Raw genomic sequence first — 16,118 nt, forward strand, 5'->3', positions numbered from 1 at the left:
AGGTGATTTCACCACCAAACAGGTCAAATAAGCTTTTATTTAAACGTTAAAAACAATCATAACAACAATAAAAACGGAAAGAAATTGCACCAGACATTAGCATATATGTATTATATTCTTTAATATAAAGGCAAATCACACATATTTCTTGGTGTCTAATAAAACCATCTAGAACTTAAATTACCTCAAAACTGACTGGAGCCAAAATATGGACACATTCATTCATCCTCATTTTATTTTAATGTGGCTTGAATAACTTGAGTGGGTCCCACCCCACTGACTTTGATATACATATTAGCTATGATAATTAAGCTGAGTAAAAATTTAAATTCAGCCCAATTTATAATTGTGCACATCTCACCTTATTTAATCCCTTTTTAAGCTTTATGAAGCTGCAAATGCCAAACTCCAAAAGAACTTATTTAAAGCTAGGAATGTTTACATTTTATAAACAAACCAGGGAATTTTTCTTTAAGTCAAAACAAAACACCTCCTATCTGTGACTTAGTGAATTACGAAACAGAGTCTTTTGAAGTCTTAATGAAAGATTGGGGAAGATAAGAACGAATGGTAGAAATTAATAATTCCCTATAACTCTTTTCTGATGACTAACTCCATAGGTCTTTGGGTTACTATATTTAGATGGTATATGTCTACTTTGATAAGGCTTTCCTCTAGGCTGGAGCTGTACACAACACAATGGGTAAGGGGAAGTTCTTCTTGTTCACTTCTTTTCCCTCTTGTATTTCCTCTTTCTCTCTAGATGTGCTTTCGTGGTAATCTGAATCTAATGCTGAGGCATAGACAGACTTCCCCATTGAGCTGAGCTGCAGAAAGGAAACATTATTACACAGGGAGGATCTTCACCCACATGGTCTGCACATGCCATTTCAGATAAAGGAACAACCTACACTGTCTCAAAGGGGGTGACTACAAGTTCCTATGATCACCCTTGCTGCCCCAGTGGCCCAGGGGACAGAAGAGCAATATCTTTAATGGTCTGAGGAACAAAATTGGCAGAAAATGAAAGGAAGTTGACAGGGAATGAGAGGAATGAGTTATTTTAAAATATTGCACAGATGAACAATGCTGCCCCCAGCAACTCTGTAGATCATTTCTAAGAATCTAGAGAGTATTGGAAACATAAAAAAAAAAAAAAAAAAGACCGGAAAAAGCACACAAAAATCTTCCACATTCTCACTGAATAAAATACACATAAATACACATGCAAAAAAATGTAATAATGAGAAATACTGAATTTGATGAAAAATATGCGTGCTATAAGGCAAGATACTTTTTTTGTCATTTCTTGCCACTTTATGGATGACCTGTTTAAATTACGTTTTTAAAGTATGGTGTTAACGTGCATTCTCTTTTCTGTTTTTTCTAGGAATCTGATTTTCTGAAGGTGATTAGCTTCCCTGCAGTGGTATGAAGGCTGCTTCAGAAACAAGAGGCTAATGCAGATCCTTATTTTGACAGACAGGACAGCATCTGATGGAATCAGACAACCATCTTTTATATCAACTACAGAAAGGAAGTCTAGTTTGAAAATTCATGTCCTAACATTGACTCTTTTGGAGGAAAAGGTCAGGAAAGTAGCCAGATATGCAAAAAATGCCACTGGTTCTACCAAACATAAGTATTCCATCAAAGATTAACAGGATCTGGTCTTATGTCATTAATTTCTATTTTTTCCATAGTCCACTATAGCCATTATGTGGCCAAGTTTAAGGAAATGCTTTAATTCTTACTTAATGAGGTTCTCTAGCAGTTCCGTGGAAAGGGCAGGGAAACCGCATTATATCACCAAAATATTTTTCCTACAGCAGAGATGACTACTGAGCTGTCCGTTGAGTTCTCATCAATTTATCATGAATTTCACCAATATGTATTTACCCCCTTTATTTTGCTCTTTTTCAAGCAAACAGGATCAGTGGGATTAGTGTGAGAAATTTCCAGATAACTGATGGAATTTCATGCATATTTTAAAAATTCCCTCCCAGGTAAGCAGTCCAGTCGGTTGTGTAGGGTCCCTTTCCCCACCCGTAAGACCGCAGATGTGTAACTTTACTCTGCCCTGGGCAATGGCAGACTTTATGGGAACCATTTAGAATGGTCAAGGACATAAAGGAAATATATGCGGAAAAAGTGATCTTTTATAACCACTATATTCAAGTCAGGATTCAGTCTGACACTGAAATACACTTACTCAGTGTAATTTATAGGTAGTATGTAGTTATGGAGCCTGAAAAATATCAGATCAATAACCTGAGAGTCAAATGGCCATATAACCAACTTCACTCCAACTACTGACAGATGGATAGACTGGTGACAATGTAATGTCCTTTCTGCATTGTGGTGGGATATAAAAAGGATATAAAAGGAAGTACCAATAGTACTTTTCTTCCACCATTACCTCTCCTTTACTTTCATGACATCTCCCCTCTGTAAAGATATGAAAAACTTCCTTTAGAAGCTATCAGTTTCTTTTGATGAGACAGATGGTTTTGTCATACTAAACTTGGGAAAAATTCACTTACTATAATGACTTCATTTGATAGAGTTATTCTAAAAAAAGTTAAGTTGATAGCTAGATATGCTAATGTTTCTCTCATTAGAGTCTTTTAAGATACTTTAATATGCCAGTTAAGTAATTTTAGATGGAAACCTAAAGCAAGAACTCAGACAAAATAAAAAATTATGTAAAGTCAACAATTTCTCATTTGTGAATTCATTTAAATAACTGGCAAGTGAAAGGAGAGAATGATGACTCAGTTATGCGTGCTTCTTTAAAATAAGATGTTTAACTGCCATTTTGTGGAGCAATATATAGTGGGAGACCTTAGCATATCACTTTTTTGATAAGGTTGATAATTTAGGAAACATCAGTCTTAGTTATGTTTTGTTTTTACAAACATCCATGATACTGGTTTGATACAGAATAGCTGATAATGAATACAAAGTCCAGCTTCCAGATTTTTATCTCTGTTCTGACCTGAATCTCTGGCCTTGCAACAAGCAGCAGGATTCTCTTGCACTCGTCGCTAGAGAGCAATGCCACGGCTTCTTCTCGATTTTGGACATCTTCACCATTTATCTAGAAAACAAATGAAAGTGGCACATTAGTTTCCATTTCCACAATGCTGCACACAATAAATGGCAAATATCAGCTCATTTATGGTGAATGTATGGACAATGAAGCTCACACAATGGGCTCATCTTCAGCCCCTCAGTTGTAAGTGCCTTCACTCAATTATGTGCTTACTGTAAGAACCATATCGATCCCTGAAGGATGGCGGACATCAGAGGAAGCAGTTATGTTCATAAATGTCCAACCCGTGCCCTGGCAACATACATCTAGCAACACAATTAACCAGTCCCTGACAGGTGACGTTCATCTTTCTCTGCTCAGAGTAATGGAAGTGTCACTCCGAGATAATAGTGCCGGGGAAAGCAGGACTGGCAACACCACAGCTGAAATCGGTCATCCTGCATGCTTGCTGCAAGCCAATTAGAGAGCTGCACTATTATCTCTCGCGAGGCAACCCTGCCAGGCCACTGCTGATTGTGATTTTGTTTAATCATTTCGTATTTGTTTGTGGGTCTGACTCAGTTGCCCAAACATCCTTCTCAGGAGATCTTTCATTGCTTAACTAATCGAAAGAAGCAAAAGCTCATCAGAAACACCCTCCATCAATACACAATCGATGCTCTAGTCCCTTTCTAAGATTTATCCATTTCCCTACACAACAAAACTTATGAGATATTTTAAGGTGCATCTCTTAAGTATACATAACAATTTTAAAAAAATTAGCATAGAGTAAAACTGACTTTTTAAAAAGAATGCTGAGTGAAAGAAGCCAGGTTTAGGTATAGTTTTGATTACATAGCACAGGTTCCCAGTGATGTCTGAAATATCTCTTTTTCTTTTTTCTAAATGCTAACTAAGACAGAGTAAATAAGATTTCTAAAGTTTATCTTTTAAACTGCATTTTCATGTTCAAATGCATTTCACTTTTAGTTAATACAATTTTTTTTCCTTTGGATATTCTAAAATTATTTTATTTTATTGATGATTCAAATGCATAGAGACAATGGGATGTTTGGTCCATAATCTATAACTAAAATATGTGGAAAGAAAAGTCAACTAAAGAGGTCAAGAAATTCTGGCAAAAATAAATATTAATTACTTAGGTGAAGCAGAAGGAAAGTGTGGCTGCATTGATCATTTTTTCCACCATTAATCTAACATCTTTCACTAAACATTTCTGCCAAGAAGCATGAAACAGACTACCAAGGATTTGTTCTTGTGGCTCTTTGGGATTCTGGCTCAGGCATGAGGACAGACAACAATAATCTGAAAACAAGCCCAGGAACCTCAATTTTGTACCACAATAATGATCCCGATTCCTAGACTCTTATCATACATATTTAGCAAAAAGGAAACAGACCATTATTAAAGGGGCAAAAAGCTCACAGTGCAGGTTGTGTTTCCTTGCTCTGGTAAAAATCACCTTAGCTTCTCATTTAGCTTCTACACTTGTATGTACAGATAGGAAATTTAGCATTTACAAGTTTTGCATGCATTTCCTTTTATTTGCAATACAAAAATAAAATTTACCAAATTTGAAAAGAAAAGCTACGATTCCAAAATGAGGAATAATGATTGAGAAGGACATGTGGTTTTCCACAAATATGTATCTGAAAAACTACTTATTGTATTGACCTCAAGGCCTTTTTTCTCAAATAAAGATAAGTTGTCAGTTATGGATTCCACTGCATCTCCCCCATCCCCAAATAAATGTGGTTTTAAAATAATGACTTGTTGATTTTTAATTTCTTTGAGCTTTGAGGACTTATGTCCATTGCACTGTAATTCTTAGTAGTATACCTGGAATTCATTTATTTGCTTCTTAATCATGAAACTTCTTTCATCTTCCCTCTACTATAGGCACATTCGATTCTAAGAGAATTGAGTTAGATGTTCTCACACAGGTTTTCTTCATCTTTTCTACTTTGAAGCATAATTCTCACACTTTTCCCCTGGTGTTCACTCAAGTATATACATATTTCCCCATTCTTTCTTCCTCTAAATTTCACTTACAATTTAATCTAAATACACCTCATTCATATTTGTCTAATGTCACCATTACGGCCTTCATTTTTCCCACACACATATATTCACATTGGTGTGAATGTTTTAGAGCAAACACTCCCAAAAGACAGCGACTAGTTTCATGCAGCTCTATTTGTGTGGTGCCTGACTGGGACGCTACAGCTGGAGGAAATTTTCTGAATTTTCCAGTCTCATCCCCTCACCTTTAAATTGAGATGACTGAGGCCAAAGCTCATCTATGGACAGAGCAGGACACAGAAGACCCCAATGTTAGATTACATATTTATAGTAATTAAAATTAACTGATTGTTGCATATGAATTTAATATGAACTAATAAATTGGCGGTGATTTTATGCCTTCCGATTCTGCTTCATTGTAGCTAACCTGACCAGCTTCTCTCCTTACAGAACTGCAGAGTGGTCAAGAAGGCGAGTCAGGAGTCCCACTGCTGGGTTCCCATTTCCTTAATTTATTGCTGGGCAATCTTAGGCATGTAACTTAAATTTATAATATATACATAAAGAATTTAATGCTTAGTACACAGAAAGTTCTCAAATCTTGGCCACATATTACTATTGAGGCTACTGTTATTACTATTAATCATCATTTATATTTTAATCCTCAGAAAAGGAAAAAATCTTCTGCTAAATGGAACAAATGTATTAAAAATCACGCACATTAATTAAATCCACAGATGTAAACATGATTATATTTAAAAAGTATCTACCTCATATGTATTTTTGAACTCTTAGAGGGCCATAAGGAAACATTACAGTCATGTTCACTTTTTAGTATCTTTACAGTTGATATTCAACCCTCTCCTCTGTCAAATCCTCACGATGAGAACTATCATCTCCAGTCCTGGCAAAAGTCTCTGTTTTGGGGAGCAGTTCACATGTTGCAGGAACACCTTCAGGACCATGCATAGAATGAAATGAATCTGCCACATAGATCCAGAATTATAATGTAAATTGTTTTGTTTTCAAAATAAGGGCCATGTAAGCCAATTGGGTGGTAGATCCTATTGCACTCAGGACATTAGTTTGATGCCCAAACTGCTATCAGGGTAAGAAATACAGCAATGGATTTCAGCAAAGATGCCTCCTCTCAAAACGAAAAGATCTGAGGAATGGAATCAGATAGAGCTTTCAACAATCAGTTGTTCTTGTTCCTGAATTAATGGCTTATAGCTACAGGAAAGCAGCTTGCTGTGCCTGGAAAACACTAGGCAGACATCCAAGTGCAGGACCATCTACAAGAGAGGGACACAGACAAGCAGTTGTGTCCCCACAACTCAATGGAAGATCTTCTGTTTTGATATGAGAGGAGAGGAGAGCCAGGAGAAAGATGAGATTTTTTGATACAAATGAGGAAAATCTTGGCTAGACAATATCTCTGTCTCATTTTCTGTGCATGGCCATATGTAAGTTTTAGTTCCAAAATGGATATATCCTTGATTTGGAGGAGATTTGTGGTAATTACTGCATAAGTCAGTCAAAATTTCACTTTAGGCCTACTTTTCTGTATGTGCATATGAGTCTGTGTGCGTATCTGTGTGAATAAAAAATAAAAACCCAATGGTTTAACATAGCTTTTTTATGTGAGTATACCAATTTTTAGGTTTCCCATATTAGTGTACCAAAGGCAGGTCTGCAACTAAAATACTTGGGAGTGCTATCACCTAAGGTTTTTCTATGAAAATCTAAGAAGCTCAGGCAAAAGAGGAAAGATGGATTTCAAATCTGCTTATATTTTAGTGTAGAGAGAAAGAAGGTGAGTGAAGTAGAGATATATAGAGATGGGAAAGAACAGAAAAGGGGGAAAGCAGTTATCCAAAGGGAAGAAAATTAAAGAGGGGGAAGAAATGCTGAGGACCAGTTTATGTGTAGGACGAAGAGAGAGCTCATAGAAGTCTTAGTTTGAGTTTTTACAGGGCTCTGTCAGGGGATAATTCTTAGGAACTGTGCTGGTTTGGATGTATTATGTCCCCCAAAACACCATTATCTTTGATGCAATTTTGTGGGGGCAGACGTATTAGTGTTGATTAGGTTGGAATCCTTTGACTGAGTGTTTCCATGGAAATGTGACTCAATCAACTGTGAGTGAAACGTTTGATTGGATAATTTCCATGGAGGTGTTATCCCGCCCATTCAGAATGGGTGTTAATTGGGTCACTGGAGTCATATAAAGTTGTTTACAGACAAGGACCTCAGAGCAGCTGTGAGTGACATTTTGGAGAGCAACTGAGAAAGACATTTTGGAGACAGCTGTTGAAATCAGACTTATGCTAGCCCAGAGTTTGCTCCGGAGAAGCTAAGAGAGGACAAAATGCACCAAGAGCAACATTTTGAAGAATGAAAAGGAACTGAGAGAGGAGCTGGAATATAACCCAGAATCAGCAGAGGCCAGCCACCTGCATTCCCAGCTAACAGAGGTTTTCTGGATGCCATTGGCCTTCTTTCAGTGAAGGTATACTTGTGTTTATGCCTTAATTTGGACATTTTCATGGCCTTCAGACTGTAGCTCTGTAACCAAATAAACCCCATCTATAGAAGCCAATCCATTTCTGATATTTTGCATAATGGCAGCATTAGCAAACCAGAACAGGAACATAACTGATATTTTTGGTCAATGTGAGATTAGGCTGTTTACATGGAATATTTTAGGCCTACCATCCAAAGGAGAAAATGAGAATATGGCATTCTCTCCTTTGGAGAGTTGAGCTTTGTAGGTCTTTAATCTTCCTCTCTGGCTCAGAAACGCTTTGCCTTTGCTCAGCTCTGAAATTTTCTGAGAGGACTTTTACCAGATGTATGAGTGGGCAAGCATCTAATATCACAAGTTCCTAACAATTGCATAGCAGATAGAACTGTCTAACACTTGCAGAGAACTAGAATGTGCTCTCAGGAAATTGGTTATGGCTTCTTTTCTGTATAATCCCTGTTTTATGTCAATCTCTTGTGAGTGAGTGAGTGTGTGTGTGAGCACGTGCATGTGCACAGTCATTGGGTGAGGTCATCTAACAGGACCACGGTGTGCTACGTTTAGGAAATTTCAGCTACACCATGAGGGTAGGACTGTTAAAGTACTTTACTTAAGTCATCATAAACAGGAAATTAAAATTACAATTGCTCTAAGGAGGTTCATTTAAACAAGAGCCATCCAGGAAACTTCAAGGATAAGAAGTAAATCCTTTCTTCCTCCCACTCTCATCCCCTAGGCAAAGGCGTCATTAATTGTTGATTAGGAGGGTATCCTATAATCTCCACATCAGCCATATGGGGACTATTTGTCTATGGGTAAAATTTTGTCAGTTCTATTGAATATAATTTCATCATCACCCTTAAGACTCTTTGTTTCCTTTGTGTGCAGACAGACTTGAATTCTTGGCTTTTATAATGTGACATTTATTTATTCATTAAGTGTGGAATATTTTTCAGTGAATATAAAGTAATCAGGCAGAAAACAATCCTTTTTCAATCCTGCTGCTTTTTCTTCAATTAATTGACTCAATTAAGGAATGTCTTATTATTTCATTGGAAAATGCTATCTGCCTACAATATAGTTAAGAATTTGGAAGTGTCAAAACACACAGTATGCATATGTGGAAACTCTTGTACTTTATTTCTTAATAACTCCATCCTCACAACCTACATACTAAATGTTAGGTGTAATTTTAACATAAACAAGCCATGGTTGAGTGGAAGCTGGAAATTCGGAAAGGAGCCAGGTGAGGGTGGAGTAGGAGGTATAGGGATGTGGAGAATAAATGGTGAGTAGACGAAGTGACAGCTAGCAAGAAGCAAAAGGGGAGTAAGAAAAATGATAAAATATAGACCCAATACATCAGAAAACATAGCCAACTGGGGTCATTTAGGGGCATAAAATCCTCCAGACCTTTTATCCATTGAGCATTCTACTCTATCACAGAATTGGGCCATGACTGCTAGGTGTTACATTATCTTGAGCATAAAAAGAAGGAAGGTTACATTACTTTCAGTATAATTGGAAGGGTTAATCAAGTGAATAATAAATTTAAAATTATTTCAAAACTTAAAAAAAAAAGCATTTTCAAAGTATTCATTATCTGGAAGATACACTAAAATGGTACCCTTAATTTCTTAATGAGGAGAGAAGAGTAAACTTTTCCACAGATTTTATTGATTTATCCTATTGTTCTTTCCAGTGAGTACATTTGTTTCAGGTATTCATGAGTGTATGTGACAGAAATTGAAAATATGGTGGTAAACAAAACTATGTCTTGGCTTCCTAACACATTTTTCCTTCTCTGATAGGTCCAACGAAAGACATGATTGCCTTTTATTTAACTACCGGTCACCACTTAAGGAGCTCACTGAAATGGAAATTATACACCCTTGAGGTTTTCGGAGAACTAGTGGGAACCCGGGTGTCCAGTAATTCATACTCTTTACTTTTTTTTTCTAATTGGGGCCTTAGTGGAGGGGGCTTTAAGCAAAAGGTGTTCCTCAGCAATTAGCCAGAGAAGGGAAAGAGTTTGAAGAAGGGGTGTGAACTTGAAAGTACCATCCCAAAGAAATGAAAAGACAGTGGAACAACTAGGCAGGATAGCCTCAAGGTGAGTGGACAAGGCAGCTCGGGCTCAGCTTTATCATGATTGTGTCACAGTGCATGATAACACCAGTGTATGGAGCTTTCTTCCTAATTGCAAAGGGAGTGCTCCAAATGCTGAAGCCACCTCTTCTCTGTTTTAGAAGCCCCAGTTCCCAAAAGAGTGGTAACTCCAAAGAAACATGCTCTAGGAACCCAAATCTAGTAAGGGGAAATGGGAATCATAGATGTGTCACAATAACTAAATGTTTTGCAGAATGATTTTACTGTTTGCAACTTCCTCAATTTGTTATTTTTAAGGTCCTCTTCTCTGTTTCACAGTTGTGCTCAGCACTGAAACTCAACCCCAAAGGGGTTTCTTATTTGGGAGTTAATGTGGACACAGAGCTGGGAAACTTGCGTGTCTTTCTGCAGCCAGCTGTTTATGGGAGAGGACTTGGAAGGGATAGAGCAGATGGAGGCAGGTTTAGAACAGAAATTTGGGGTTTCAAAGTTATTCCTTATTTGGTCTGGAACTCTTTCCAGTTCCACCTCCTTCTGTGAAATGCTATCATCTCCCTCACTAAACTGAAATTTATTTGGTTTCCATTTTTATGTGGAAGAGAAAGCACATTTCTCCCACCTGCCCCAGCAGGTAAATCTTAAAACTTCTTTACACTTCTAGATTTTCACACAGTAGTGGAACATCTGGATCCATGGTCCCCTGAATCATTCCGGAAAAGGCAGAAATAACTGATACGCTAATGTCAGTAGTAATAACAGCAGTTACCATTTATTAAGCACTTACTATGCACTATGTAAACATATTATAGGCATAATTTCATTTAACTTTCACAACAATAACAGGTTCTATTATCCCCTAATATCCAGATTTTGGGTCTTACCCACTAATAATTCTTAACAAATTTCACTGTTCTTACATTTAAAAAAAAAAGATTTTAAATTATTGCTCTTTGTTTTGAAGGTGTTAAAGTCCAAAAGCAAAAATTCTTTCCTCTAACATTTTTCAGGAACAAAATGTAAAAACTGTTGGAGAGATCACAGGAAACTTAAGAGAGTAACCACTTACTTGCAAAATACGATCTCCTTCTCGAATTCGGCCGTCTTTGGCAGCAATACTATTCGGATCAACCTATAACAGAAAGAGGACACACATTTTCAACTGGATATGCAATATTTACTTTAAGAACCTAAAATACGGTTTTAAAATACTTTTTAAAAAATTTGGTTCAAAACTCTCCACTGATTTCTGAGAGTGCATATCATATTTTTCTGTCAAAAATCCCTGATTCTAAAATAGTAAGTGGGCTATTTTAGAATTACCAATGATAAAATTAAAGGAGACTGTAGAAGAACTTTATCTGATGGTCATTTTTCACTCCCTCCTTTCTTTTCTTCCTGTTTCACTCACAATCATTCATTCACTCCTGTTTCTCAACTGTCAGGCAGGGTCTTCAGCTGACATGGATGATGTTAACACTAGAACTCTCTGGACCCAGAACATTTATTTTCTACTAAGGTGATTTTTAAACCCTGCCTTAGCTGTTTTGGAAAAGCTGACAGATACACTGTTAGTCCCTACTTATTAAATGGATTTCTGTCTCATGAGCCCATTAATTTACAAAGAGACTTCGAATCTACATTGTCCAAGGAATGAAAAAAAAAAAAACAAAAAACCCTATCCAGGCTGATTTTACCAGGCACCACTTTACATATAGAATGAAGTATGTTAACTACAAACTATTTTAGTATAAATAGATATTTAAGGCTCCATTAAAAGCTTATCAACATTTTAATGGACCAAACTTGAATGATGACTTACAGCTCACTGGGAGTAATTTCATTGATCACATTTCATGTGATGGCTTTAAACCATTTATTTTAGGCTGTTCCAACAAAACATTTTTTTAAGCAAAGTATTTCAAGTGTAGCATGATGTTGGTCCTTTCTATCCAGATGTTAGTTATTACTTGCTTATTAGTTCATGCCACAAAATAAATGAGTCCTCAGCAGTTAATCAAGAACAAGTATGTTGTAATTACATGTAAGAAGTATAAGGAAAATGTTCCTTCCAAATACATATGTTTACTTCCTGTGGCTTCTTTACCTTCCCTGAAAAGTGCAGTTCCAAATCTGACAAATTTAAATAATAAATTAGAGACTTAGAAGGAAGCCAGGCACGGTTACTTAATTGTATCCTATTTAGAAGGCATGCACAACCTATAAAACTTTGTCTTCAGAACTTTAATTGAACTAATTATAAACTTCTACATGCCTAACTCTGCAAATATTACAAAAGATAAATTAGCAGGTGTTTCCCTATATTTCCTTACCATTCCCCTGCCTCTGATTATCATACTTGTACTGTATATTTAAAGTACATAAGCCAAATATTCCCTGGAGACTTTTCCACTGCAAAAACCAGTCAATACATTTTTTTGGATGTAAAGTGATAAAAAGTAACATTTTACATTTTTAAGAGCTCTTTAGTTTTTTAAGTGTATTTATTATTCCATTTCTTCCATATTCTAAACAGCTACATAAAAGCAATGAGATAGGCATTGTTATACTAAGTTTCTACTTGAGGAAGCTGAGGCTCAACAATTTAAGTAATTTTTTCAAGATCATGGCCAAAGAAACTTGAAACAGCATAGGACAACTAGTAATTAGTTTGTCTCATTCCTACTCATATATAAATATATATATATATATATATATATATATCATGTATACATTTATATTTATACACACATATATAACATATAAATTTAAAATCTGATATAGTTTTACCTGATGTGTATAATTTTTAAAATCTTACCTTGCTACCTCTCAAAAAATGATTTTTGAGGGTTTTTAAAACAACTTATAATAAATTTTGCTTCACATTCTTTCAAAATTATTAAACCAAGGGTGTCTCCCATTTAAGTAACTCACTTCTTGAAGGTGATTATGTGATTGAATAAAACAAACTAATAGATGCTCTCTTGGTTCTTCAAGTTCAATTCCTTTGCGTCGTAAAAGACGTAATTTTTCTGAACATTTGATTTAAAACAATTAGCCAATGTTATTGTTACTGAAAAAAGTCACTGTGGAATGGAGGGACAAATGTTTGCTGATCAAAAAGTCTGTTCAAATTTCTGCATATTTATGGGACTTATTCAAATTTAAACAGCTTTAACACTTTTTGCACTTTTCCTAACTGGGTGTCTGTGGAGAAAGCACCCACATTAAACAAGCGGATAATAATTACATTACTTGGGCAACATAATTTACTTTCCTAATTGAAAGTGACAAGAATTGGAACCTAGCCAATTCTGCACACTCAAGCCTCTGAAGGATTCTTCACTGTGAGTCATTTCACCTGCTCCTTGCAGTCTCCTTCCATGGCATTTCTTACCTCGCTGACATAAATGCCGGTGTCTTCTTCATCATCCGTTCGGTAACAGACTGTCAGGCCTAGCTTCTCCTGACTGCTAACACGACACAACTCGACCTCCTGAGAGAAAAACACACACACACCAACATTTAACTCAGAGAGAAACCCCACAGCAGGATGGAGAATTCGTTGATATTCTTTGGGTTAGTTCTTGGGGAATTTCAGTAATTATTACTCAATATTTGAAATTTGCTTATGTTCCCAAAAAGCCATTTCATTAAAATTTACCTTCAAAGTGTATTTATGTATAGTCAAGCCAGTGTTTTAAATTTCCATGGTAAAGTTGGAGATATGCATCTTTTTTGCATCAAGTTATAACAAATGTAAAACTCCTTAAAATCACATGATACTATATTAATACAATGTATAAATCAATAAGCTGGAATCAAAATATTAGAGAAAGTCAAAGTAGATAACACAATGTTTATGAAAAACATTGGAGTTACTGTGTTTTATTTGTATTTTCATTATACCTAAAATAAAGGTCAAATTTTAAAAGACTAAACTGGATTCTATCAATTCTTCATCTGAGTTCTATGCAATATCACATGATGCAAGTGTTTTGTGTGGCTCAGGCCAAGGTTTCCTATTATTTTGTGGAAACTCTCGCCCTTGGAAAGAAATGGGTTCATCCAGGCTGAAGGGAGAGACATCAGCAGCCAGATGGGGTAGAGGCAATGATTCAAAATGTAGCAGTAAATGAACAAGGAAACACATTTACTGGAACACATGGCTAAGGGGCTTGAAATGTCAGTTCTTAGGTAATATATATTGAATCCATTCCCTGATTTATGTTCAGTAAAATAATAGTAAATTTCAGTGTATTTCATTTTTATATAATGAAATAGACTTGTACCACTTTCAGAGGCAGATGACTTCAGGATAAATACATCACATAATAATTCCAAGTAGTAAAACACAAATTGGTCCCCTAATCATGGAGAACTTGTTCCTGCTGGATGGATAATACAAGGCTCTTTAGCAAATCAGATGAGAAAACAACAAAGTACTTTAAAAATGGAAGTGAAGACTGCATTAAGTTTCTAGAACGTAGGCTCTGTGGGAGCCATGAATTTGTCTGTTTGGTGCCTTCTCCGAGAGCCTGGAACCAGGATTGTCCCAGTGTATGCACTTGGTGAATCCTCGTTGAAGGGTTATTTGTTTTTATTTAAAAACATTTCTTAGTGTACGTAGCTTTTTAAGAAAACAATATTTAAGTAGTCTTTCCTCTTTGATGGGAGCTAGATTGTGTATGTGTGTGAAAAAGATAACAAAGTTTGATAATAATGAAGTGTTTAGCTAACTCTCTAAAATTTGAAGTAGTTATCGGTACTAAATAAAAATTCACTTAATTGCAAATAGGAGAATATTTTACAGAACACTTTGTTGCCTTTGAGGAATTAGTCTTCCTTTCAATTTTGTATTCAGGGAAATCCTTGTCACAGCATAGCAACCATTTATTTTAAAGTTATGTAATACACCATAGGTAAATCTTTAGCAATCATGTACTATCATAAGCTCCCGTGATCAATAATTTCACAGTTAATAGTAAATAGAATAAAATTTAAATTTTCTATCCTGAGACATACACTGCAAATTGGTAAAATACATGAAACTATGAAGAATGTTGCTTTGCTGGCTGGTGGACAAAGATTCTAACTATATTCCTGTGGTGAGAAAGGGCATGGTGTGTGCTGAACAGTAAAGAAACAATGTGAAAAATCCCTTCACCTAGGGGAAGAACAAGAAACAGCGACACGATTTGGCTTTGGAAGTAAAAATGTACACACCAAGCAAGGGTCTTTTCAAAATTGGCAATAATTAATGCCTCCAGAGGGAAAGAATACTTGACTAAAACTGTAACATTAGGAAGGAATTACAGCAACAAAACAGCTTCAATTATAGCAACAAGGTATACAGTTAGGGAGTAAAGAAGCTTGTGATCCCTAAGAGGCCTATAAGGAAACCTAAACACTCCATAAAGAACTGAGATTGGGACCTTTAAATCAAGGGAAATGAGGAGCTCTAGTCAAAGCTGAAATCCATTGACCTTCAATGTCCTGCCAGCAGCACTTAGGAGAAACTCCCGCTGCTATGGGAAGACATTTTCAGAAAGGAGAATTCTTTTTGTGGTTGTTTTCCCACATTCTCAATGGTAACCCGTGGCTTAGGTGTTTGTTTAGTAGATGCATATCAAAATACGTTATCATAAAATTGAAAGAATCTATTAAAATGAAAAGGGCAGAATCTACCCATAAGGCTTTAGTCAAAGCATTTACCCAAAAACTCACAGGGAAAAAGAGACTAATATCCGAAGGTCAAAATAACTTTTCACTATTGTCATGGAACTGGATCTAGGCAAAACTGAGAAACAGGTCTCAAAGTTGCCTTCAGCATTTTCCTTTCTCATACTCCCCTTTGAAAGGCACTGAACACCATCATATTTCCTATTAGCTGCTTCAGGTCACTGAAGTCTGCCTTTCTAGGTGGCCATTGGTATTCTAGGCTTGTTATTTTACCACTCCCTTAGCAAAATCTGTCATTTGGCATGATCTTCCATTCTCTCAGAAGTAGTTTGTGAGTCCTCAAGATAATTGAAAAATAATTCTCTCTTAAAGAGAATATCATTAATGATTAGTTAAAAGGTGACCTATTCAGAGTCCAGTTCATACTAGTTGTAGCTGAAAACACCATTCCCAAGTGTGAACCTTTTTTTCCTTTGGTTGAGAATGTTTCAGATACTACATATTTCATCTTAGCACACAGCAGCACACATTTTGGAATCACAGTTCCTTTAATTCTATGCCAAAATGACATATAAGCAGCTACCTGTAGACCATTTTGTTTGTATGAGGCAATGGGAGCTTTGTAAAGACTCTGATCATCTGAAAAGATTCCTCTTGCAAAGGTTTAATTATGTTTTCCCTTCACAGTGCACACAAGCCTCTGACTTCTGAAGGAACAATCTCCTG

General features: G+C 36.1%; 1 protein-coding gene across 2 annotated transcripts in view; it reads right to left on the reverse strand.

Moving 5' to 3' along the window:
- PDZRN4 (PDZ domain containing ring finger 4) overlaps nt 1-16,118 on the reverse strand; it is a 408,504-nt gene that overhangs the window by 8,315 nt on the left and 384,071 nt on the right. For both annotated transcript variants that reach the window (XM_037846352.1, XM_037846353.1), the window contains 3 exons: nt 13,108-13,206; nt 10,780-10,842; nt 2,999-3,100 (listed from right to left, as the gene is read on the reverse strand). In XM_037846352.1, the coding sequence (XP_037702280.1) occupies nt 2,999-3,100; nt 10,780-10,842; nt 13,108-13,206 (264 nt within the window). The remainder of the gene's footprint in view (nt 1-2,998; nt 3,101-10,779; nt 10,843-13,107; nt 13,207-16,118) is intronic.

The sequence above is a fragment of the Choloepus didactylus genome, chromosome 8, assembly GCF_015220235.1.
Source record: "Choloepus didactylus isolate mChoDid1 chromosome 8, mChoDid1.pri, whole genome shotgun sequence".
Classification (NCBI taxonomy): domain Eukaryota; kingdom Metazoa; phylum Chordata; class Mammalia; order Pilosa; family Megalonychidae; genus Choloepus; species Choloepus didactylus.